The 25,752-nt window shown below is 36.0% G+C and overlaps 1 protein-coding gene across 4 annotated transcripts in view; it reads right to left on the bottom strand.

Annotated features, from left to right (window-relative positions):
• LOC116758178 (protein NPAT) overlaps positions 1–25,752 on the bottom strand; it is a 52,395-nt gene that overhangs the window by 13,891 nt on the left and 12,752 nt on the right. For 2 of the 4 annotated variants that reach the window (XM_032640922.1, XM_032640921.1), the window contains exons 2-10: positions 23,059–23,177; positions 12,453–12,513; positions 11,117–11,189; positions 8,415–8,455; positions 7,672–7,896; positions 6,618–6,699; positions 5,559–5,646; positions 4,767–4,858; positions 4,598–4,685 (exon numbers count right to left, since the gene is read on the bottom strand). In XM_032640922.1, the coding sequence (XP_032496813.1) occupies positions 4,598–4,685; positions 4,767–4,858; positions 5,559–5,646; positions 6,618–6,699; positions 7,672–7,896; positions 8,415–8,455; positions 11,117–11,189; positions 12,453–12,513; positions 23,059–23,177 (869 nt within the window). Of the gene's footprint in view, positions 1–4,597; positions 4,686–4,766; positions 4,859–5,558; positions 5,647–6,617; positions 6,700–7,671; positions 7,897–8,414; positions 8,942–11,116; positions 11,190–12,452; positions 12,514–23,058; positions 23,178–25,752 lie in introns of all 4 variants that reach the window. The other 2 variants (XM_032640924.1, XM_032640923.1) reach the window with 2 other exon arrangements.

Here is a 25,752-nt window from a genome sequence, read left to right as displayed (position 1 = left end):
ACTGTACAGCAAAGTGAATCAGCTATATGTATACATATATCCCCTCTTTTTTGGATTTCCTTCCCATTTAGCTCACCACAGAGCACTGAGTAGAGTTCCCTGTGCTACACAGTAGGTCCTCATTAGTTATCTATCTTATACATAGTATCAATAGTGTATATATGTCAATCCCAATCTCCCAGTTTATCCCACCCCCCCTTCCCCCTTGGTTTAAGTGGGTTTTTGACTGCATGTGGAGTTAGCACCCCTAACCCCAAGCTGTTCAAGGGTTAACTGTATACCATACAGCAGTGTTAACTATAGTCATTATGTTGTACACTGCATCTCCTGTATTTATTTACTTTATAACTGGAAGTTTGTGCCTTTTGACCACCTTTATCCAATTCCTCCACTTCTGACCTCTTTTTCTATGAGATTGGTTTAATAATGTTGTTTAACCTGCTTTCTTCACATAAGTTTGTTGTACACTGCTTTCTAGGGCCTTCAATATAGATCTACCTCACTCTTTTTATCTGTTTTGGTTTCTTCATTTTATTATTTTTAAAATTTTAAAGTTTTGGCTGTGCCGCATGGCATGGGGGATCTTAGTTCCCCAACCAGGGATAGAAGCCGCACCCCCTGCAATGGAAGCAGAGAGTCTTAACCACTGGACCACCAGGGAAGTCCCAGTCTCTTCATTTTAAATACTTCTTTCAAATGTTGCACAATCCTTGTTTATGTGCTCACACTTAAAAGGAGCATGCCAAAAGCTGTCTTTAAACCCTGTGCCAATAAGGAGGCAGGGACCTTGTCAACTATAGTCTAAGCTGTAGAATAATTACAGAACCATCTGTATTTTTAGTTTTTCTTATTTGAGTGAGTTAGATTTCTTGCTGGGACAGTTTATGGCTGAAGTAGTGTTTCTGAGGAACAGTGTAAATGGGGAAAAGATATCGAGTTTAACTATACACTTCCTAAACTTTACACCTTATCATCCTGTTTGTAGCCCTATCTTTATGTTTACTTTCAGAGGTACTAGAGTCAAGTGTTTTGTAAAGTGACTTTTACCTGAACTTTGCCTTTACTGGCTTAGAATCCAGGGTCTGCTAAGTCAGGTACCACCTGTCCATTTCAAATTCTAAAAAATTCTTTCTCTGTCCTTGTGGGTTTATGCTTTTTTTTTTTTTCTTTTTTTAAATTTATTTTTGGCTGCGTTGGGTCTTCGTTGCTGTGCTCGGGCTTTCTCTAGTTGCGGCGAGCAGGGGTTACTCTTCACTGTGGTGTGCAGGCTTCTCATTGCGGTGGCTTCTCTTGTTGCAGAGCACGGGCTCTAGGCATGCAGGCTTCAGTAGTTGTGGCACATGAGCTCAGCAATTGTGGCTCACGGGCTCTAGAGTATAGGCTCAGTAGTTGTGGCACACAGGCTTAGCTGCTCCACGGCATGTGGGATCTTCCCAGACCAGGGCTTGAATCCGTGTTCCCTGCGCTGGCAGGTGGATTCTTAACCACTGCGCCACCAGGGAAGCCCCTGTGGGTTTATGCTTTTTAAAAATTCCCTATACTGTCTTTTTAGTAGGGTACAAAACTAAACGCTTAACCCACTATCCTTCTAAAGGGAAAGAACTCTTTTGTTTACATAACTCTGCCACATTTAGCCAATTCTCACTTTTGTTCATTTGCATTTTTTCTAATTTTCAGTTATGGTAAATAATACGTGAAAATCTTTATCCAGGCATTTGTTCATTCTTTGGGATTAATTTTATCAGTGAAATTACTAGGTCAAACAATATATACATTTAAAATTTTGAGAAATCCTGTCAAGAAGCCTTGCAGAAAAGTTGTATAAGAATGCTTGTTCTAATGTATGGACACCAAGGGGGGAAAGCGGGGAGGGGGGTGGGGGTAGGAGGTGGGGTGGTGGTGGTAGGATGAATTGGGAGATTGGGATTGACATATATACAGTAATACGTATAAAATAGATAACTAATAAGAACCTGCTGTATAAAAATAAATTAAATTAAAAAAAGAAAATTTATGTATACATAAACTGAAAGGATAGGTAATACTAATTATCAGTTTTATTGGTAAATAGCAATGAATAAAATGGTATCACCATCAAAAATAAAAAGGAATGCTTGTTCTGTTCTATGTAACAATGTCCATGCTCTTACCTATAATGGGCAATATCAATTTTTAAGCATTATCAGTCTAAGACATAAAAGTAATCTGTTGTCTTAATTTGTATTTCTTTACTATGGAATTAATTTCCATGTTTATGAACATTTGAACTTTTTTGGAGATCAATATGATTTAAATGGAATGACAAACTTATCTGTAAATCCTTCTGCAGTGCTATATTTTCTTCAATTTTGGTGAAGCATACATTTGGATCCCAAGGGATAGAAAATTCATGTGGAGCAAGAGGTAAGGTGGAACTCTCATGAAGTGATTAAAAACTTGGATTTTTAAAGTAAAAATGGCCATAAAATGAAAAGAGAAACTTGAAGTTAAAGAACCAGTTAACCTTGACAATGCAGATATACAGAGAACATCAATAATTCTTGATGAAATGTGATTTAGGAGAAAGCCAGGAGCTTGAACAAATTATTTCTGTATCGATGGACTTAAAAATTTACAGTAATATAAATAATGTCAAGAACCAACAATCCAATGTTAATCAAACTATGAACTGGTGCATACCCTCTTACAAAAGTTACTGCTGAAGAAACACATTTTTCTAGTAAATTTCTTATTAGAGTCTAAACTTTAAAAATCAGAATTGAAAGAATCTTGGAATACATGTTGGTGGTTTGCCTTTTAATTTTAATGATGCTTTTAACAAGCAGATATTTTGAATTTTACAGAAGTCTTAAAAAAAAAACACAGCGATTTGTGTAGCCAAAGAAATCTTGCCTACTCCAAGGACACAAAGATGCGTAAAAACATTTTAAAAATTCACCTATTTGTACAACTGGCTCTGCTCTCTTAGTGAAGCTTATGTATATACTACTCCATTGGGCATTATGTATTGCTGTACTTTCAAAGTTATTGAAATCTGAATTTTTAACTTTTCCCCAATATACAATATTATGAACACCATGAACACAGTGTGGTGTCTTCATTTTCTTATAATCTCTCACAGTATCTAATAGAGTGTCTTGATTATGGTAAGTACCTAATTATTTTGTGGAGAAAATATAAGTAAGGAGTTGAAGGTTGTAAAATTTAGAACAGGGGATATGTTGAACATTAAGACAGGAGAAGTTTTTTAAAGAAGACTGCTAAATAATTTAAAGGTTGCTTTCAAAAGCTTGTCATGTTTTCTTAAATTTACTGAATTTCACTTTGGGAAAATGTATCCAAAAAAATTTTTTTTATAGTATTCTGAAGGAACTGACAAAAAAAAAAACCTCAGTGGTTTCACCCAGAATTCATCATCTGAAAGAAAACTACTACCATAAATTCATTATAATGAATTCATTTTGTGGCACAGCAACAAAACTGAATGTATTATCTGAGAGTCCAAGCAAAAGGCTATGCAATAGCCAAAATCTCAGCTGTTCTTCAAAAAGGTATTTGCACCTGGACAAATCTTAAAACTCATATTGTTGAATTCTTCTTTTACCAGCTCACCCTCTTTCATCTTCACTCTCACTGAATAGCAAGTGACTATAGCCCCTATCTTCCTTCTCTTAGCAATAAATCTCACAATTATTCATTTAGTTAGTATCTATTCTTTTTTAAAGTGTCTTGTTCATTTTATTTTGTTCAATATTACTTGGATTCATCATGTATCTTTAACATATTATTTCATTGTGTCTTTATATTTTTATACAGTTTGTAGCAGGTGCAGAAGAAATGTAATTTATTTTGTATACACTGTACAGTACTGCTTATTGCACAGAAATATAACCACTAATGAATTTTTAATTATTAAATACTAAGAAATACATGACATTGTTGTATGGATACAGGAAAAGTGTTTTATTGATATATGGAAGAGTTGGTTAGTTGGTTAGGTGGTTAGATGGTTAGGAATGTCTTATTACATTTACCATCTAAATAACACAATTTGAATATATGTAAATCAAATCATCATATTGTATGCCTTAAACTTATACAATGAGAGATATCAGTTATTTTTCAATAAAATTGGAATAAAACCGCAATTTTTTTTTAACATCTTTATTGGGGTATAATTGCTTTACAATGGTGTGTTAGTTTCTGCTTTATAACAAAGTGAATCAGTTATACATATACATATGTTCCCATATCTCTTCCCTCTTGCGTCTCCCTCCCTCTCACCCTGTCTATCCCACCCCTCCAGGCTGTCACAAAGCACCGAGCTTTGTGAGTTGATATCCCTGTGCTATGCGACTGCTTCCCACTAGCTATCTACCTTACGTAAAACCGCAATTTTGACCTTGAAAATTCACTAACACATTTTCAGGAACAGATTACATTTGGATAATGAAGGAAATTTATATTTTAATTATTATTTTAAATCATTTTATACATCTGTTAGTAATGGTTTTGAAATGAAACAAGAATATCATCAGTTTTAACTATGAATATATGTACTACACACACACAAACACACACACACCCTTACCCATACCTGAAGTCCCAGGAGTTCATCGATTGAAGTCTCTGGTTCACTAGGGTTGCTATCTGTTTGCTTAGGTACTTGAGCAATATTGTTGTCACTGTAATACAGAAAGGAAAATTTTTAGCATAGTTCTCAATTAGGCAAAAACAATTAGATATTTTAAACACAAACGGCTTACCTAGTCAAAAATTTATTAATGTTTTCTGCAAGCTTTTCTTGAAGAGATTTGTTGTTTAATATTTTTTCTCGAGCATTTTCAATAACCATTTGCTGGAAAACAAAGTCAATATTAGCAAAAGCATAGGATAGAGTATTATGTTATTTATTTAAAAAGAATCAATGGAAGCTGGATAGTTTTAATAAATCTAGGTGGAAACTCAAAAAGTTATGGTGGCTCCCTCGATATTAACACCTGACTTACAAGGGTATTCACAGATCCTTCACCAACTCTTTCTTCACTGACTACAAAATACAGTTCCAAACTCTTTAGCTTTTCACACAAGATTTTTAATAACCTGTCTCTATTCTAGGAAAAATGCCCTATTATATTGCATAATCCAGCAACAATGATGTATTTACAGTTTTGTAAACACACTTCTGTTTCTTACCTGGTGCATTTGCACATTTTATCTATTCTGACTGGACTATCTGCTACTGTTAAATTTCACTACAGTCTATCCCAAGGTAATTCTACCACAGTATTTTTTCTGGCCATGCTGCACGGCTTGCAAGATCTTAGTTCCCCAACTAGTGATTGAACCCCTACAGTGGAAGCACGGAGTCCTAACCACTGGACTGCCAGGGAACTCCCTCTACTGAAGTCTTATAGAAATACTGTATTTTACACACACACACAAACACACACATAATCTAAATATACATACATACATACATATATATATTTGTGTATATATCAATAGTTATAAACTCAGGAATATCTTAAGTTGCAAAGTTTCGGAAGGTCACTTACTTTTTCTACTGCAAATGTATTTGGATCCTGGAAATTCCGTATTGTTGAATGAGGTCCAGACAAAGTGATACTTTTCCTTTGAGATTCACTGAAACACATTTTAAAAGCCTGTCTTTTAACTAGTATGAATAACCAATTCAATGATAATTACATGTAAAGACTAATCTTAAGATCATGGTGGAAAAGATATTTTCTCTATTTGTGGTAGGAACAAAGGGCAGTTGAGTTGAAAAGCATTAATAGACTTGAATTAAGAAATGAATTTGAGGCTTAGCTTTATTACTTATTAGCTATATGGTCTGTAGAAAGGTACCCTCTGACCCACTCTATAATGGGATAAAACCAACTGCATTATTGGGTTTATGAAAGAATTCAATAAAGTATATGTAAAGACTTTATAAAAAGGTCAAGGTTCTTATAAATGTTAGATACTATTATAGTAGTTCTATTGTTTTAGGTGGTTAAGTGAGAAACCTTGCCATAAAGGAGGATGAGGTCAGACTTGAATGAGAGACAATCAACAGTAAAAATTCCAACAAAAATACCCATGGCACGGCAGTTGAGAAAACAGAAAAAACATTTTAAACTATTATCTCTCTTTTATGAAATATCCTTCAAACAAAGACACATGGGCTAAATAGGACAGAAAGAAACTTTTCTCAAAGAATGTCCCTGAGAAGAGTTTTTAACCATCGATTTAGAACTTTAAATATGTGTTTGTAGACCTTAAAACATGCAGATATTATTTATATTTGTTTAAAAGAATGCTTATTTCAAAAAATCTGAGTTAACATCAATTTTAAGATATACCTTTCTATATACCACTATAGAAAAAAAATATTTCTAATGAAACAGTGAATAGGTCAGTGATTATAAAACACAACCTGTTTTCAGGGAGGATAGACTGTGGGGAAAAAAAGTGTTTTGAAATGGATATAATAGTAAATAGTCTCAAGTACTTAATGCAATCTTGTTACCTTATTCACAATGTAAATATCCTGGTGTAATTTTTTTTTTTGGAAGGTTATTGGAAACTTGTCCTTTTAAAAGGCATTTTACCTTTTGCGTCTACCAGGAGACATTAAACTGGCATGAGTTTTCCTTTCCTGAGGACCAGGAATGATATTTAAAGCCTCTCCAGCTGTATTTCAAGAGAACAAAGCAGTAAGTCAAGGAAACTGAATAGTTTTCTATACTTGCATTAATGAAATAAATAGCACTACAAAGTGATTATTATTTTATATTAAATTCAGTTAGTATACACTGAGTGCCTACTCTGTGCAAGGCACGGTAGACGATATTAAGATATATAAAACATAGTCTCTGTGACTTAAGGTTTTATGATAAAATATAAAGTACAGTATACAGAATAGTCTCAACAAAAAATATCATGGCAGAACAGAATAATTACAAGAAGTATAAACTAAGTGTACTGGGTAAGTGTTTTTACCCAGAGGTGTTAAAGAGGATGGAGAAAAGATGGAAATAAGGGAGAACATAGTGGATGTCAATACATTTTACCTGTGCAGAAGAGAAAAGAGATTGGTCTAAGAACTGAGAGGTGGCACCTCAGTTCTAACCCCAACTCTGTTATTAACTAGACTTTTGCCCCTTAGTATCATGTGTTTATAATAATTTCAAGTATATAAGAAGCAAGAAGTATCAGATGATCTCTAAGTTTATCCCTAGCTCTAAGATTCAGCCAGGAATATGCAGGATTTTCAACAGGTAGAGATGGAAAAACATTCCTCATTCCAGCAGGACAGACTACCATGAACAAAGATAAGAAGGTGGTGAAATATAATGCACATTCCTTTTAAAATCAAATAACAGGGTCTTTTCTATTAATGAAGAGAATTGAGAACTAGAATTGAGAATTGAGAAGGTTGGACTTCAGTTAGAACAGACATAAGAAGAATCCTAGATTAAAATGTCTCATAGATTTAATAATATGCATATTTAATGGCAGATTTACCTAATGTCTATTCTACTTCTAGCCTCTTATCTACTTTTTGCTATAATTTTATACCATGAATATAAAGATATTAGCACATCATCTCATTTATACAGTTTGATTAAAAACAAAATTTAAGAGTGCAGAATGTAGACTTACGGGTCATAGTGTCTTGTGACTGTGAATGGTTGACCACTACAAAATTTGACCTCAAAGGAGTTGAAATCTGGCCAGTTGGCCGAATAACTTGTGTAGCTGTCAAAGGAGAATTAGTAAATTGCCCTGAAAGATACGGTAAAGTCAGCAACTCTGAACTGACAGGAGCTGCTTGAGATGCAAGCCTTCTCTGCCGTTTGATTTCTGCAATTCCACTTCTTGTTCGGGCTGAAACACATGAGCATTTAAAAAAATTAACTCAATGTCAGAGTATTTTGGGAATTTTAAGAAGTTTACATGATATGTGTTCTACTACATGTTTAACATGGTGGATCTACGGACTGAAAAACAGCCCTTAAAAATATCAACTAAGTTTACATGATAATTTCAAAAGCAACAAACTAAAATTGAGTACATTCAAACTTTAAAAATCCAAGAATACATTTCTTCTGTAATAATTCATACTGATAACATCTCCACAAATTAGGAAACAGACTTATGGAATGAGAATTAAAAGATGTGAATACATGAGAGTCAATGAGAAAAATAAGGAATATTTAAAATGCATATTTTTAAAATAAATGAAAATATTATTTCCTAATATGGTAACAGTACTTAGAAAGCAGTAGTTTAAACAAAATATAAACTTAGCATACATGTATTGTTAACTAAAATGTTCATCTGACAGTAAGTTTGAGTTTAAAGTAATTCTGAACATTATTTATAGTTTAAAGTTGAATACCAACCTCTCTGATTGGCAGCAAAGCCTGGGGAACTTTGCATGCTCCTAATAAACAAAAGTAGTTTGACATTAAAAAACTTCTATTGCCGAATACATTCTGATTTAGTTACAGTCAGACTTTAAGTAAATTATGAGTTAAAAGGCAAGAAATCTCTCTCAGACAAAAAAGATAAGCACATTTTCTAGGTAACCAAATCTTATTTGCTTTAGGAGAAAAACAGTGGCATATAAACATACACACATACATAATTTTAATAACCAAGTTTCTATCCAGTGTAATAAGCATTAGAGAGCCTTGACATCCCACTAAGAGTACAATTTGACTTGAATTTAGGAACTCAATATACTTAAGAAAGCTATATATAATATTTTACAATTATCAATTATCTTTTATAACTATAGAGATGCCTTCCCAGAGAAATTCTGATTTTACATATAACTCCATACATAAATACTTCAGAATCCAAGTTGATTTCAAAGGAGATCCTGCTTTCATCAAATTTATGACTATGACATTACTTCATGGAAGCTCTAAAGAAGGAACAAAGCAAACAGATAAGAAAATTCACAATACAAGCTGATTCTCCTTTTATTATGAACTGAAGTTACCCATGTATCGATATTTTGTAAACAGTAAGACACTGTGCCATTGTCCTCAAAAATCTGTCAAATAAATCTCTACCAACAAGAGCCACGAAACTTACCAAATCGAATAAGCACTTTTTTTTTTTTTTGCCACACCCCATGGCATGAGGGACCTTAGTTACCCGACCAGGGATGGGACCGCCGTCCCCTGCATTGGAAGGCAAAGTCTTAACTACTGGACCACCGGGGAAGTCCTGAATAAGCAGTTTTTTTTTTTTTTTTGTGGTACGCAGGCCTCTCACTGCTGTGGCCTCTCCCATTGCGGAGCACAGGCTCAGCGGCTATGGCTCACCAGCCTAGCCGCTCTGCGGCATGTGGGATCTTCCCGGACCGGGGCACGAACCCGTGTCCCCTGCATGAACCAATCTTGGAGAACACCTGGCTAAGAACCTTCTTTTTTTATGTAATACCTTGTCAATAAAATATTGCAGTAACTTATAAATAATCATAGGTGTTAATTAAACTGTGAATGTCTTTGAGGATGTTTGCAAGGGGAGGAAAGATGAGGGTCAGGAAAGGGGAATAAGAGTAAGACTACTGGGCCTTCCCTGGAGGCACAGTGGTTAGGAATCTGCCTGCCAATGCAGGGGACACAGGTTAGACCCTTGGTCCGGGAAGATCCCACATGCCATGGAGCAACTAAGCCCGTGCGCCACAAGCCCTAGAGCCCACACACTTCAACTACTGAGCTGGCATGCTGCAACTACAGAAGCCCATGCTCCTAGAGCCGGTGCTCCGCAACAAGAGAAGCCACCTCTGGATGGACCTAGAGTCTGTCATACAGAGTGAAGTAAGTCAGAAAGAGAAAAACAAATACCATACCCTAACACATATATATGGGATATAAAAATAAAAACAAAAAGAAGGTTCTGAAGAACCTAGAGGCAGGACAGGAATAAAGACACAGACGTAGAGAATGGACTTGAGGACACAGGGAGGGGAAGGGTAAACTAGGACGAAGTGAGAGAGTGGCATGGACACGTATACACTACCAAATGTAAAACAGATAGCTAGTGGGAAGCAGCCGCATAGCACAGGGAGATCAGGTCGGTGCTTTGTGACCACCTAGAGGGGTGGGATAGGGAGGCTGGGAGGGAGGCGCAAGAGGGAGGAGATATGGGGATATATGTATAGCTGATTCACTTGTTATAAAGCAGAAACTAACACCCCATTGTAAAGCAATTATACTCCAATAAAGATGTTAAAAAAAAAAAAAGAGAAGCCACCTCAGTGAGAAGCCCACGCACCGCAACAAAGAGTAGCCCCTGCTCACCGCAACTAGAGAAAGCCTGCGCGCAGCAACAAAGACCCAACACAGCCAAAAAAAAAAAAAGTAAGACTACCAAATAAGATGTGGTACAGAGTTACACAGACAGCATTTGGAGCCATTCTAGCAGTTTAAACTGAGGAAAGAAACAAGGCCTCTCCTTAAGTGGGGTATTCACTTGTAGCTGTCAGAGAAGGGTAAGAAACTATGGTTTTCATACTAGACTCTAGTTAAATAAGATACATTCTAAAATTGATACCTATTCTAAGGATGGTGAAACTGGCATTCCAAGGCCCTGACATATGTAGAAGGCAGATTAGTCCCATGTGATAATTCTAAAAGCAGAAGATTCAGAAGTATTACTATTCAAGTTTGTTTCTTTATAAGGGAAGAACAAAGGAGGCATGGATTCCACATATCAATTTTCTGCATGTGTAATGAAGACACAACTGTATAAGGGAAGTCACATGGGGCCCACGTTAGGAGATTTGCATTCACCAAGACTGGGACTAGATTTGTATTCAGCCAGAGATCTGCCTCTAAATTGTTATGGGAACCCGGGAGTGCCATTAATTTCCTCATTTTTAAACATTTTATTAAAATACACAACTTAATTTCAAATTATTTCAAAGACAAAGAAATATCAATAACCTATAATTTCAAAATTAGATCAGTGTTATATAAATGCACAATGTAGGTCATAAGATTTATATGTGAAGTGATTCTTACACACGCTTGCATTCCAAAATCATTATGTACATTCTGATAAGCTTACTGTATAAGCTTTTTATTACCTGATCTGAGAAAGTGTATGGTCTAACTTCTTCCACAGAGATGACAAAATTGCTGGGACATCATTTGATGTTTCTAAATCATAAGAGGAAACATTTCATAATGAATACAGTTGGAGAAAATTCATCATTTAATTTGAACACAGAAAATCAATAAGGAAAACTTATATCTCAGCTGTTGACGTTTTGTTGGGAACTGAGAAATAAGCCTATCTTGTAAAAGACCTGCAAAGCTACAACGAGGCTGCTTTCTTTGCTCAAGCCATTAAGAATCAGATACAATACAATGGAAGAGGAAACTTGTGAAAACTATGCAGGTTTTTTAGATCAATAATTTTATATTTTCTTTGAAATAAAAAAGACAAACTATTTAAAATCTTTCTTCTATTTATCATGTGACATTTGAAAGTAAATTAAAATAATCTGATTTATAAATTAAATTTATAAAATTATACAAACCCCCATGGAGTGTGGAAATTAGTTTTCTACATCCAATGTTTTCATGTACAAATCACCATGACTGCTCAGCAACTACTCTACTTAGAATTACAGGTAAAATTCCTCAGGACTAATTAGTCTTTTTCAGGATGTGTTCTAAAGCCACAATGACAGGAAATTCATAAGGTATTTAAATTCTTTACTATATACTTATAAAAGCTCAAACCAGAGAAAGCTACCCAACATAAAAGTGGGATATAAACCTTTGTATTGCAATAACATATTGTTTCTGAGGCCATTTACACATTAAACATTCCTGTAAGATAGTGAAAACAGTTTGGGAAAAGAAAATCTTCAGGCCCTGAACTTGAAGGCTTATTACTCTCTACAGTTTCTAGTTTTGTGATCTTGGAAGTTATCTGGCTTCTCTAATCCTCAATTTTCTGATACTTAAGAACAGGTCTAAACAATCGACAACTCTCACTGGATTATTTTAAGGACTGAGATAAAACCTATGAAAGCACATAGCACAATGCTGCAATAGACAGTACTCAATAAATGTTAAGCTTTTTTAAAAAAATGTTATCATTTACACTAATTCTTTACTGCTGAGTCTTTTCTTAACATGTTGTAAACTACAGAAATAACCAATATGAGAGAATAAATCTAACTTTCTCCTTAAGACACGAATTTAGGAAAGTGTTATTTTATACTTATCACTCAATAAAAATGAACTATTTAATTAGATATTTCACAGTAAATTTTATCTCATCATAGTTGACACAAGTTTTCTTATGGCTTTTAAGAAGTATTAATATCCTTTAAAAATTATTTCTAATTAAAAATATTAGATAAATGCTGTATAAAACTGACAAAAAAATCCCTGAACCTGAATTCTTACCTTTTGCTTTCATAGCTACATATTCATTCAAAATTGTTGTCAAATTTTTTCCAAATAAAGACTGAAAAGAAAAAGATCAAGCATTACCAAAACCAAATAATACTACCAATAATTTCCCACTACAAAATATTTCACCATAAAAATTAATAAAAGATCTGGATTACAGAGTAGATGATAAAGAAATGGTGAAGAGCAGGTCATCAAAGATGGAAACAGTCGCTTGTCAGGGGGTGAATCAAATCTTTTAAGGGTAAAGAACCTTGTCTGAATAAGATACTGTGACTGTTTCTTTAGCTAAGATAGTACAATGGCAGGAATGCAGTTTTCAGTTGGGAGGTAGGGATCCAGTCACACAAATGCAGACCCACTCCTAGTCTGCCCTTTCTATCCTGAATGCTATGTGAACCTGCCAAAGAACAAAGTAAAAAAATTGAGTGTAAGAGATATCATTCCCAAGGATCAGTACCTTGCTATTTTCACTTCTACCATCTCATAAAGTCATTCCCCACTGCCCCCATTCCTATCAGTAATTAAAGGGCAGGCTTTTATTACCTCAAGTTTGAGGTCATATAATAGAACAGGGAAAAGCCAAGGATTTTTAGAGCAGACAGTTCTGGTTTTAAGTTCAACATTTACTGAATGTGTGAAAAATCACCCAGATTTTCTAAGGCTTACTTTCATATATAAAAATGACTTCCTAATGACTTAAGACATATGACTTCTTAATTAATACAATCTTTTGTGGTGAAGATTGATGATAAATGTAACACAGCTAAGACAATGTCTAACACATAGGTGATTACTTCCCTTTCCCCTCCTGAACTTTCATAGCAGATCCCTATTTTATTCTTCTGTGTCATTAAAAAATTTTTTTAAAGGGCTTCCCTGGTGGCGCAGTGGTTGAGAGTCCGCCTGCCAATGCAGGGGACACGGGTTCGTGCCCTGGTATGGGAAGATCCCACATGCCGCGGTGCGGCTGGGTCCGTGAGCCATGGCCGCTGAGCCTGCGCGTCCGGAGCCTGTGCTCCGCAACGGGAGAGGCCACAACAGTGAGAGGCCCGCGTACCACTGAAGAAAAAAAAAAAAAAAAAAAAAAAATTTTTATAATAGAGTATAGTTGATTAACAATGTTGTGTTAGTTTCCCTCCTCCCCCCCTCCCCACCCTGGTAACCGTAAGTTCGTTCTCTAAGTCTGTTTCTGTATTATAAAAAAGTTCATTTATATCTTTTAAAAGATTCTGCATATAAGTGATATATTTGTCTTTCTCTGTCTGACTTCACTTAGTATGATAATCTCCAGGTCCATCCACGCTGCTGCAAATGGCATTATTTCATTTGCTTTAATGGCTAATATTCCATAGTATACATGTACCACATCTTCTTTATCCATTCATCTGCTGATGGACATTTAGGTTGCTTCCATGCCTTGCCTATTGTAAAAAGCGCTGAAATGAACATTGGGGTGCATGTATCCTTCCACGTTTTTCTCCATATACATATCCAGGAGTGGGATTGCTGGATCATATGGTAGCTCTGTTTTTAGTTTTTTAAGGAACCTCCATACTGTTCTCCATAGTGGCTGTACAAATTTACCTTCCCACCAACAGCGTAGAAGGGTTCCTTTTTCACACTCTCTCCAGCATTTGTTTGTAGACTTTCTGACGATGGCCATTCTGACTGGTGTGAAGTGATATCTCATTGTAGTTTTGATTTGCATTTCTCTAATAATCAGCAGTGTTGAGCATCTTTTCACGTGCCTCTTAGCAATCTGTATGTCTTCTTTGGAGAAATGTCTATTTAGGGCTTCTGCCCATTTTTTGATTGCATTGTTTGTTCTTTTGATATTGAGCTGCATGAGCTGTTTGTAAATTTTGGAGATTAATCCCTTGTTGGTTGCATCATTTGCAAATATTTTCTCCCATTCTGTGGATTGTCTTTTCATTTTCTTTATGGTTTTCTTTGCTGTGCAAAAGCTTTTGGGTTTAATTAGGTCCCATTTGTCTATTACTATTTTTACTTCCATAACTCTAGGAGATGGATACAAAATAACATTGTTGCAATTTGTATCAAAGAGTGTTCTGCCTATGTTTTCCTCTAGGAGTTTTATAGTATCCCGCCTTACATTTAGGTCTTTAATCCATTTTGAGTTTATTTTTTGGTATGGTATTAGAGAGTGTTCCAATTTCACTCTTTTACATGTAGCTGTCTAGTTTTCCCAGCACCACTTATTGAAGAGACTGTCTTTCCTCCATTGTATAATCTTGCCTCCTCTGTCATAAATTAATAGACCATAAGTGTGTGGGTTTATTTCTGGGCTTTCTATCCTGTTCCACATTTCTGTATTTGTGCCAGTACCATACTGTTTTTTTTTTTTTTTTTTTTACCATACTGTTTTGATGACTCTAGCTTTGTAATATAGTTTAAAGCCAGGGAGCCTGATTCCTCCAGCTCCGTTTTTCTTTCTCAAGATTGCTTTGGCTATTTGGGGTCTTTTGTGTCTCCATACAAATTAAAACATTTTTTTTCCAGTTCTGTGAAAAATGCCATTGGTAATTTGATACAGATTGAATTGAACCTGTAGATGGCCTTGGGTAGTATAGTCATTTTGACAATACTCATTCTTCCAATCCAAGAACATGGTATATCTTTCCATCTGTTCATGTCATCTTCGATTTATTTTCATCAGCATCTTATAGATTTTGGAGTACAGGTCTTTTGCCTCCTTAGGTAGGTTTATTCTTAGGTATTTTATTCTTTTTGATGCAATGGTAAATGGGATTGTTTCTTTAATTTCTCTTTCTCATCTTTTGTTGTTAGTGTACAGGAATGCAGGAGATTTCTATGTATTAATTTTGTATCCTGCAATTTTACTGAATTCATCGATGAGTTTAGTTTTCTGGTAGCATCTTTAGGATTTTCTACGTATAGTGTCATCATCTGCAAACAGTGAGTTTTATTTCTTCTTTTCCAATTTGGATTCCTTTTATTTCTTTTTCTTCTCTGACTGCTGTGGGTAGGGCTTCCAAAACTATGTTGAATAAAAGTGGCAAGAGTGGACATCCTTGTTTTTGTTCCTGATCTGAGAGGAAATGCTTTCAGCTTTTCATCGCTGAGTATGATGTTAGCTGTAGTTTTGTCAGATACTGCCTTTATTATGTTGAAGTAGGTTCCCTCTATTCCCACTTTCTGGAGAGTTTTTATCATAAATTGGTGTTGAATTTTGTTAAAAGCTGTTTCTGCATCTATTGAGATGATCACATGGTTTTTATTCTTTAATTTTTTGATGTGGTATATCACACTAATTGATTTGTGTATACTGAAAAATCCTTGCATCCCTGGGATAAATCTCACTTGATCATGGTGTGTGATCCCTTTTACTGTATTGTTGGATTTGGTTTGCTAGTATTTTGTTGAGAATTTTTGCATCAATGTTCATCAGTGATACTGGCCTGTAATTTTCTTTTTCTTGTGGTATCTTTGTCTGGTTTTGGTATCGGGGTGATAGTGGCCTCACAGAATGAGTTTGGGAATGTTCCTTCCTCTGCAATTTTTTGGAATAGTTTCAGGATAGGTAACTCTTCTCTAAATGTTTGACAGAATTCACCCGTGAAGCCATCTTGTCCTGGACTTTTGTTTGCTGGGAGTTTTTTAGTCAGTTTCAATTTCACTACTTGTGATTGGTCTGCTCATATTTTCTATTTCCTCCTAGTTTAGTCTTGGGAGATTGTACCTTTCTAAGAATTCATCCCTTTCTTCTAGGTTGTCCATTTTAGTGACATAGAGTTGCTTGTGGTACAGTAGCTTCTGTATTATTTAAAGTCTGAGAAGTTAAGGGATACACCTAATACTAACTGGATCATTATACCTTGCTTTATTTTTAGTAGCTAAAAAAACAATTGCTGAATGAATGCTATATAATGAATTATGTCCACATAAATTCATGTGAGGTCACATCAAGAAGGTGGTTGTTTATAAGCCAGGAAGACAGCCTTCACCAGGATCGGAAACAGGGGCACTTGATCTTGGTCTTTCCAACCTCCAGAACCATGAGAAGTAAAAATGTGGGTGGTAGATTTGCTTGTAGTTACTAGGGTATTACTGCAGTTAGGCCCCCCACAGCACACAGAGCTACACACACAGATATGCTAATCCACATATACAAAAAATCTGGGGCTTCCCTGGTGGTGCAGTGGTTGAGAGTCTGCCTGCCGATGCAGGGGACACGGGTTCGTGCCCCGGTCCGGGAAGATCCCACATGCCGCGGAGCGGCTAGGCCCGTGGGCCATGGCTGCTGAGCCTGCGCGTCGGGAGCCTGTGCTCTGCAATGGGAGAGGCCACAACAGTGAGAGGCCTGCGTACCGCAAAAAAAAAAAAAAAAAAAAAAAATCTGTATTTCTGTATATAACTGTACATATATTAAAATAAACTTCATAAACTTCATAACTGATATCTCTGACTATATAATTTAATGCTACAGGTCTCATTCTTATGCTTATTTGTACTTTCTTTCTCACAGAGTGAGAAAACTGGCTCCCATTATCTATATTAATTTACTTGTTAAAGTTGCTAATTTAGAAGAATTCAGAAGAATTTAAGATTCATTCATGTTATTATATGAATCAATAGTGCTGCTTTTTACTGCTTACTAGTAGGAATGTACCAGTTTGTTTATTCATTCACTTGCTGAAAGACATCTTGGTTATTTTCAGTTTTTGACCACCACAGATAAACATCAGCATGTAAGTTTCTGTGTGAATATAAGTTTTTCAATTTACTTGGGTAAATATCTGGTTGTATGAATGCTGGGTCACGTGCGGCCCAGTTGTTTAACTTCATTAACAACTGCCAATCTGTTTTGCAAAGCGGCTGTATGATTTTGCATTGTCATCAGCAATGAATAAGAGTTTTTGTTGCTCTGCATCTTTGCCACCAAGAATCTGACAAACTTTAAAAATTGTTTTTTATAGTAGTCATTCTAATATGTATGTATCAGTATCTGATTGGGGTATTAATTTTCATTTTCCTAATGACTAATAATGTGGAGTATTTTTTTCACATGCTTATTGCCATTCCTGTATTTTCTTTGGGGAAGGGTCTTCAGATCTCTTGCCCACTAAAGAAAAAATTCAATTAAAAAAAAAAGTTTCCTATATATTCTGGGCACAATCCTTTTTTCAGAGCTGCAAATATTTTCTCCTAGCTTATGGCTTGTCATTCTTTTAATATTGTCTCTTATAGAGCAAAAATTAAAAATTTTTATAACGTTGAATTTATCAAGTTTTCATTTTTCAGTCAGCGCTTTTGGCTTCATGTCTAAAAATTCATTACCAAAACCAAGATTGCACAGTTTCTCCTATGTCTTATTCTGAAACTCCTATAGTTCTATGTTCTACATTTTGATCTATTATCCACTGTTGGTTAATTTTTGTATGAGGTATGTGTAAAGGTTTTTCTTTTTCTTTTTTTTAAAAAAAATCTGGATGTCTAATTGTTCTATCACCACTTATTGTTAAGATTATCCTTTCTCTAGTGAATTGCCTTTGTGCTTTTGTCAAAAAAAATCACATTTGGACTCTCTATTTTGTTCCACTGATCTTATACCTAACTATCTCCTAATGCCACTCAATCCTGATTACTATTGCTGGTTAGTAAGTCTTAAGGTCGACTAATGTGAGTCCTTGAACATATCCTTTTTAAGAACTGTTTGGGTTATTCTTCCACAACACTACTTAAGTGGTACTTGTGCTCCTACTCCAAGAGGACAGCACTGCGCATCAGCAAGCTGGCAGCAGTAGTGGCTAGGCCTCAGACCCCCAGTTTGAAGGATGGCCCTGCCCACCACCACACCCACAGCAGCTGCGGCCCAACCACAACAGGAAGGTGCACACAGCCCACACAGTGGATACCCCTGGAGCACCTGGCTCTGGTGACAGGGGGATTCTACCACTGAGCTCACCGGACACCTTCTACATAAAGCCACTCTTTCAAGACCAGGATAATACACAGAAACAAATACAGAGAGCTAGGCAAAATGAAGAGACAAAAGAATACCTTACAAACAAAATAAGATAAAACCCCAGAAAAAGAACTAAACAAAACAGAGATTAGCAATTTACCAGCTAAAGAGTTTAAAGTAATAGTCATAAAGATGCTCACTGAACTTGGGAGAAGAATTGATGAACTCAGGTGAGAACTTCAACAAAGAGAAAATACAAAAAAGAACCAATGAGAACTGAAGAATACAATAACCGAAGTGAAAATAACTACAGACAATCAACAGGTTAGAGAATGCAAAAGAATGGATCAGCAATCTGGAAGACAAGGTAGCAGAAATAACTCAATTAAAACAGAAAAGACTGCAAAAAAATGAGGATAGTTTAAGGGATCTCTGGGACAACGTCATGCACACTAACTTTCCCATAATAGGGATTCCAGAAGGAGAAGAGTGAGAGAGAAAAGAATAGAAAACCTATCTGAAGAAATAATGGCTGAAAACTTCCCTAACTTGTCAAAGGAAAAGACATCCAAATACAGAAAGCATAGAGTCCCATACAAAATGAACCGAAAGAGACCCTCACCAAGACACATTATAATTTAAATGTCAAAAGTTAAAGAGAAACAGAGAATCTTAAAAGCAGCAAGTGAAAAACAACTAGTTACATACAAGAGAACCCCTATAAGATGATCAGAGGATTTTTCAGCAGAAACTTCAAATGCCAGAAGCGACTGGCACAACATGTTGCAAGTGCTGTAAAAAATAACCGAACAACCAAGAATACTCTACCTGGCAAGATTATAATTCAGAAGTGAAGGATACAGTTTCCCAGATGAACAAAGCCAAAGGAGTTCATCACCACTAAACCGACCCTATAAATAATGTTTAAAGGGACTTCTTTAAATGGAAAAGAAGAGGCCAAAACTAGAAATAAGAAAATTATGAAAGAAAAATATCTCACTGGTAGAGTCAAATACATAGTAAAGGTAGTGGATCACCCACTATAAAGCTAGTGTGAAGGTTATATACGGTCTACAAGAGACTTGGTTGTTCAAATCTAAAGACACACAAAGAGTAAAAATGAAGAGATGGAAAAATATTCCATGCAAATGGAAATGAAAAGAAAGCTGGGGTAGCAATACTTGTATCAGATAAAACAGACTTTAAAACAAAAACAAAGAAAGGCATTTCATAATGATAAAGTGATCAATGATCTTTTAAGTGGGTGCTACTTTAACAAAAATCAGCTATTGTCAATAAACCAATTCAACACAAGCAAATCTGATACTGGACTGCAAGTTAATGTTAAGAATGTGATTACGGGCTTCCCTGGTGGTGCAGTGGTTGAGAGTCCGCCTGCCGATGCAGGGGACACGGGTTCATGCCCCAGTCTAGGAAGATCCCACATGCTGTGGAGCGGCTAGGCCTGTGACCCATGGCCGCTGAGCCTGCGCGTCCAGAGCCTGTGCTCCACAACGGGAGAGGCCACAACAGTGAGAGGCCCGTGTACTGCACCAAAAAAAAAAAAAAAAAAAAAAAAAGAATGTGATTAGGACTTCTTTGGATTTGTGAACAATGTTTTTGGTAGCTTTACAAATATAATAATTATAAAGTATTTGGCAGACAGGATAAATTAACTCTGGATTACAACTTATGATATTATGAATTTTAAAAAGTCTAGGGTTTCCCTGGTGGCGCAGTGGTTGAGAGTCTGCCTGCCAATGCGGGGGACGTGGGTTCGTGCCCCGGTCCAGGGGGATCCCACGTGCTGCGGAGCGGCTGGGCCCGTGGGCCATGGCCGCTGGGCCTGCGCGTCCGGAGCCTGTGCTCCGCAACGGAAGAGGCCACAGTGGAGAGAGGCACGCGTACCGCAAAAAAAAAAAAAAAAAAAAAAAAAAGTCTAATAAAATGTTTATTGAGTATTTTTCTCTGAATACCCTCATTCTTTAAAATTATTGTCATTAAATAAATGAAGAGCCCAACAGTATCAAATCATTTGCAGTGAAGATCCAAAATCCCTGAAACTGTTGGGATCATATGTGTTATTTAATTTTTAAAAGCAGTTTAATGTTCACAAGAAAATTGAGAGGAAGGTACAGAGATTCTCCATAAACTCCTGCTCTCACAAATGCAATGCCCCACCTATTATCAGCATCACTCCCAAATGTGTATTAAATTTCAGTTTTTTTCAGATTTTGAGATAATGCCTATTATACCTGGACATAAACTGTGTATTATGTAATAACTCCTGTGGGGTTGGGGCAGCATCCCACAATCTAAAATTTAACATTTCTACAACTAAATTGATAAATAGTTAGAGAGTGGGATTTTTAAAACTATAAATATCAGTTCAAATTAGGTCCTGCTGTCAAAAGAGTTGTGGATCTGGATCACTCTTGTAAAATGTTATCATCAATTTGCTGATGCTGAGTGTGCACCTGGTAGATATTCAGTAAATTAGGAATCACTTCCTAATTCGTATCATAGTGAAAGCTGATTACAGTAAGTCCCTTATATATGAATGAGTCCCATTCCAAAAGCGCATTCGTTAAGTCCAACAAAGTTAGCCTAGGTACCCAACTAACACAATCAGCTATATGGTACTGTATTGTAATAGGTCTATAATACTTTTCACACAAATAATACATAAAAAACTAACACAAAAAATAAAGAAAACATTTTTAATCTTACAGTACAGTACCTTGAAAAGTACAGTAGTACCGTACAATAGCTGGCACACAGGGGCTAGCATTGAGTCAAAAGGCAAGAAGAGTTACTGACTGGAGGAGGGAGAGGAGATGGGAGATGGTTGAGCTGAAGGATCATCAGCAATAGGAGACAGAGGGCAAACTACAATTTCACTCACACCTGACGTTGATGGCACAGGTTCTGGTCCTTGCTGGATTTAATTCCATCTATCCTCTTGAAAAAATGATCCAGTGATGTCTGGGTAGTAGCATTTCGCATCTTTGAAAGTTTGCAATTTGAAGGTTCCTATGTAGGGGACTTACTCTATTTCCCCTAGGCAGACACAGGGCTTTCTGTGTCACATTGTTAGCCATCCCCCTTAAATGAATGGATTAGATGTAGTTTCTGTTTATTCTTGAAAAAACTATGTGAACAATAGGATGTAAATGGTAACTTGCAGATCAGACATAGTCAATAAATGGCCATTTCAAAACAGAAACAAACAAAAAACTTGTTGGGATTTTGACTGTAATGAATGTATAGATCAAAATTTGGAGAATGGACATTTAACAATATTGAGTTGCTCATTCCATGAACACAGTGTATCTTTCTTTCTATTCAAGTTTTTTGATTTCTTTCATGTAGATTTTAGCATACAGATTTTACGCATATTTTGTTACATATATTACCTAAGTATTTTATTTTTGTTTGTTTATTGGGTGCTACTATAAATGGTATATATTTTTTAATTCCACTTCCAATGGTTCATTGTAGGTATAAAGAAATATGATGGACTTTCGTACACTTTGTATCCTGTAACCTTGCTAAACTCCAGCAGTTTTGTAGGTTTTTTTAGGTTTCCTCCATAGATAATCATGTTGTCTGTGACAGCTGAAATGAATCTAAAGACCCATGTTTAAAATAAAATGACAGGGCTTCCCTGGTGGCGCAGCAGTTGAGAGTCTGCCTGCCGATGCATGGGACACGGGTTCGTGCCCTGGTCCGGGAAGATCCCACATGCCGTGGAGCGGCTGGGCCCGTGAGCCATGGCCGCTAAGCCTGTGCGTCCAGAGCCTGTGCTCTGCAACGGGAGAGGCCACAACGGTGAGAGGCCCGTGTACCGCAAAATAAAATAAAGTAAAATAAAATGACAAAATACCATTTCAAATAATGTAGTTCTAGCATATACCCATTAAATACCAAACAATGCTCTACTGGTCTAGTGATATTTTAAAAAGAGGTGACAACAAGATATCAAAATATGTTTCATATTTGTCTGAAGTAAGCAACTATAGGAAAAGCAAATATAGGAAAGATTGGACTGCTATATAATGCCATAGACCAGGTGGCTTGTTTCTCATTGTTCTGCAGGCTGGGAAATCCAAGATCAAGTTGGCAGATGATTTGGTTCCTGGTGAGGACCTATTTCCTGGCTTGTAGACATCCCCCTTCTTGATGTGTGTGCACATGGAAATTTCTCTGTCTTGCACTTTTTAAATCCCATCATGAGGGTCCCAACTTCATATCCTAATCTAAACCTATTTACTTTCCAAACGCCTTACCTCTAAATACCATCACACTGAGGGGTGGGGTTTCAATATACGAATTTTGGAGGGATACAAATATTTAGTCCATAACAGGCAGTAAACAAGTAAGCCCCAAAACAAGCAGTAGTGAAACTAATTAGAAATGAAGGTGTCATTTTGAAACTGACTCTCAAAGTTGGAATTCACTTCCCAGCTTAGACATAAATGTATGAAAAAAAGAGCTGGCCTTCTTTAGGTCTTTCCACCGATGCATGAATACAAACTATCAAATTTCTGCCCATTTTGATTTTGCTAATGGACTGATTTTTAAGACCATGTTTATAGTGTCTTATGTGGGTCAATGGTGAAATATTTCCTTAAAGAACAAATCACTCACCAGTAAGCAGGCTGGGATAAAACCTTCATCTGTACAGTGTTCTGCATATTCTTTTAAATTTGAACTTTCCAAAATAAAAGCCTGGCAGGTAGAAGTAAGGTTCTCTTGTTGTAAGTAACCTAAAGGAAAAATAAAATGTAACTCAGTAATTTCAGTAAATGCTGAACTTTCAATTAAAAGTGCTGTTGAAAATACTACAGCAGTTTCATATCATAAATGTAACTTCAGGTGAACATGATGGGATTCTACAGCCTTGCCTGAAACACCAGTTTGTGCTGCAGTACAAGGCAGAATTCATAAAACAGCTGTTCGAAAAGAAAAACTCTAGCTAATATGCTATAAAGCCATAGTAAACAAAACAGTATGGTACTGGCATAAAAACAGACAAATAGATCAGCGGAACAGAATTGAGAGCCTAGAAAAAATCCACAGCATAAATGGTCAACTAAATTTGACAAGGAAGCCAAGAATACTCAATGGAGAAAAAAACCATCTGTTCAACAAATGGTGCTAGAAAAATTGGATATTCACACATAAAAGAGTGAAACTAGACCCTTATCTTACACCACTCACAAAAATTAACTTGAAATGGATTAAAGACTTAAACATAAGACCTGAAAGCAAGAAACTCCTAGAAGAAAACAGGAAAAAAGCCCTTTGACATGGGTCTTGGCAGTGATTTTCTGGATTTGACACCTAATGCGCAAGTTACAAAATAAAAAATAAACAAGTTGGAATATATCAAATTAGAAAGCTTCTGCACAGCAAAAGAAACCCATCAACAAAATGAAAAAACAACCTATGGAATGGGAAAAATATTTCCACATATCTATCTGATAAGGGGTTAATAACCCACATAAATAAAGAACTCATAAAATTCAAGAACAAGAAACCAAGTTATCCAATTAACCCTTGTGTACTGTTGGTGAGATTGAAAACTGATACAGCCACTACGGAAAACAGTATGGAGGATCCTCAAAAAATTAAAAATAGAACTACCATATGATCCAGCAATTCCACTTCTGGGAATATATCCAAAGGAAAGAAAAAACACTATCTTGAAAAGATATCTGTGCCCCCTGTGTTCATAGCAGCATTATTTACAATAGACAAGGCATGGAAACAACCTAAGTGTCCACTGATGAATGTATGGATAAATAAGTTGTGGTGTATATATACACACAATGGAGTATTATTCAGCCATTAATAAAAAAAAAATGAAACCTTGGCATTTGGGACAACATGGATGGAACTTGAGAGTATTATGGTAAGTGAAATAACTTAGGCCAAAACAGACAAATGCTATATGATCTCACTCATATGTGGAATCTTAAAAACAAAAACAAAAAACCCCCAACTGAACTCACAGAAAAAGAGACCAGATTTGTGGTTACCAGAGGCAGGGGATGGAAGGAGGGGCAATCAGAAAACGGCGGTCAGAAGATACAAATTTCCAGTTACAAGATAAATACAGTTGACCCTTGAACAATGCTGGGGCTAAGGGCATCGACCCTCCACACAGTCGAAAAATCCATGTATAACTATAGTTGGCCCTCCAAATCCGAGGTCCACATACGCAGATTCAACCAACTATGGATTGTGTAGTAGAGTGTGTTCATTGAAAAAAAAATCCACATGTAAGTGGACCCGCACAGTTCAAATCTGTGTTGTTTAAGGGTCAACTGTAAATACTAGGTACTGTAAGTACACTGCAATATAGTAAGTGATTATACTTAACACTGCTGTACGATATATATGAAAATTGTTAGGAGATTGAATCGATCCTAAGAGTTCTCATCACAAGGAAAAAAAAATTTGTTTTTTTGCTTTCTCTTTTTATTGTAATTATGGGAGATGATAGAGGCGAACTGAACTTACTGCAGCAATCATTTCACAATATATATGTCAAACCATTATGCTGTACATCTTAAACTTATACAGTGATGCATATCAATTACATCTCAATAAAACTGGAAAAAACCAAAACTCCCAGAAACTCTAGCTAACCCAGAAAAATAAGGTGTTTGATAAAGTGCAATTACTGCACAGTAATGCTTACAGGAGAAACAATAAAGTAACAATAAATAACAAGAGAACCAATAAGTGATAAATGTTCTACTCCATAACCTCCAAATTAACTAGGTGAGTAGATGGTATAAATTAACTTATTGGATTATGAAAAAAATTACATTCTCTCAACATTGCAATTTACCTGTATATTTCACTTATTTGCCTAATGGTGTAAAAAAAAATTGAAGAGAAGACCTACTTCGTATGAAATGTAAGAAAGGCACTCCTTTGCTTTTTAATTTCTGCCCTTTGGGAATCAAAGCATTAACTATTTCAACCAGAACTTTAATATTCACACCTAACTGACATTTATGAAACAATATCATGTACCAGTGCTTTGTACTTTCATATATATGAACACTGTCTTGACTAGCATCCTATCCTTCTTTTTTTATTTCTTAGCATCACTGGGGTTCAACTAACCAACTCTATAAGCAGTAATACAGCAGAAAAAGAACACTAGATAGGATATCAGGAGACCAGGTTCTTACTCTATTGTGTTAAAATAAGCATTGTGGCTTTGGGGAAGAAAAGCACTTAAATTCTTCCAGAGTAAGATACTTCATCTATAAGGCATCACACCTGCCTTGACTTGTGAATCAAATCTGGTTAAGTTATTTCCTT

The sequence above is a fragment of the Phocoena sinus genome, chromosome 8 (assembly GCF_008692025.1).
Source record: "Phocoena sinus isolate mPhoSin1 chromosome 8, mPhoSin1.pri, whole genome shotgun sequence".
NCBI classification, from domain to species: Eukaryota; Metazoa; Chordata; class Mammalia; order Artiodactyla; family Phocoenidae; genus Phocoena; species Phocoena sinus.
The sequence above is the reverse complement of the archived record's forward strand: the minus strand, read 5'-3'. Positions and strand labels throughout refer to the sequence as shown.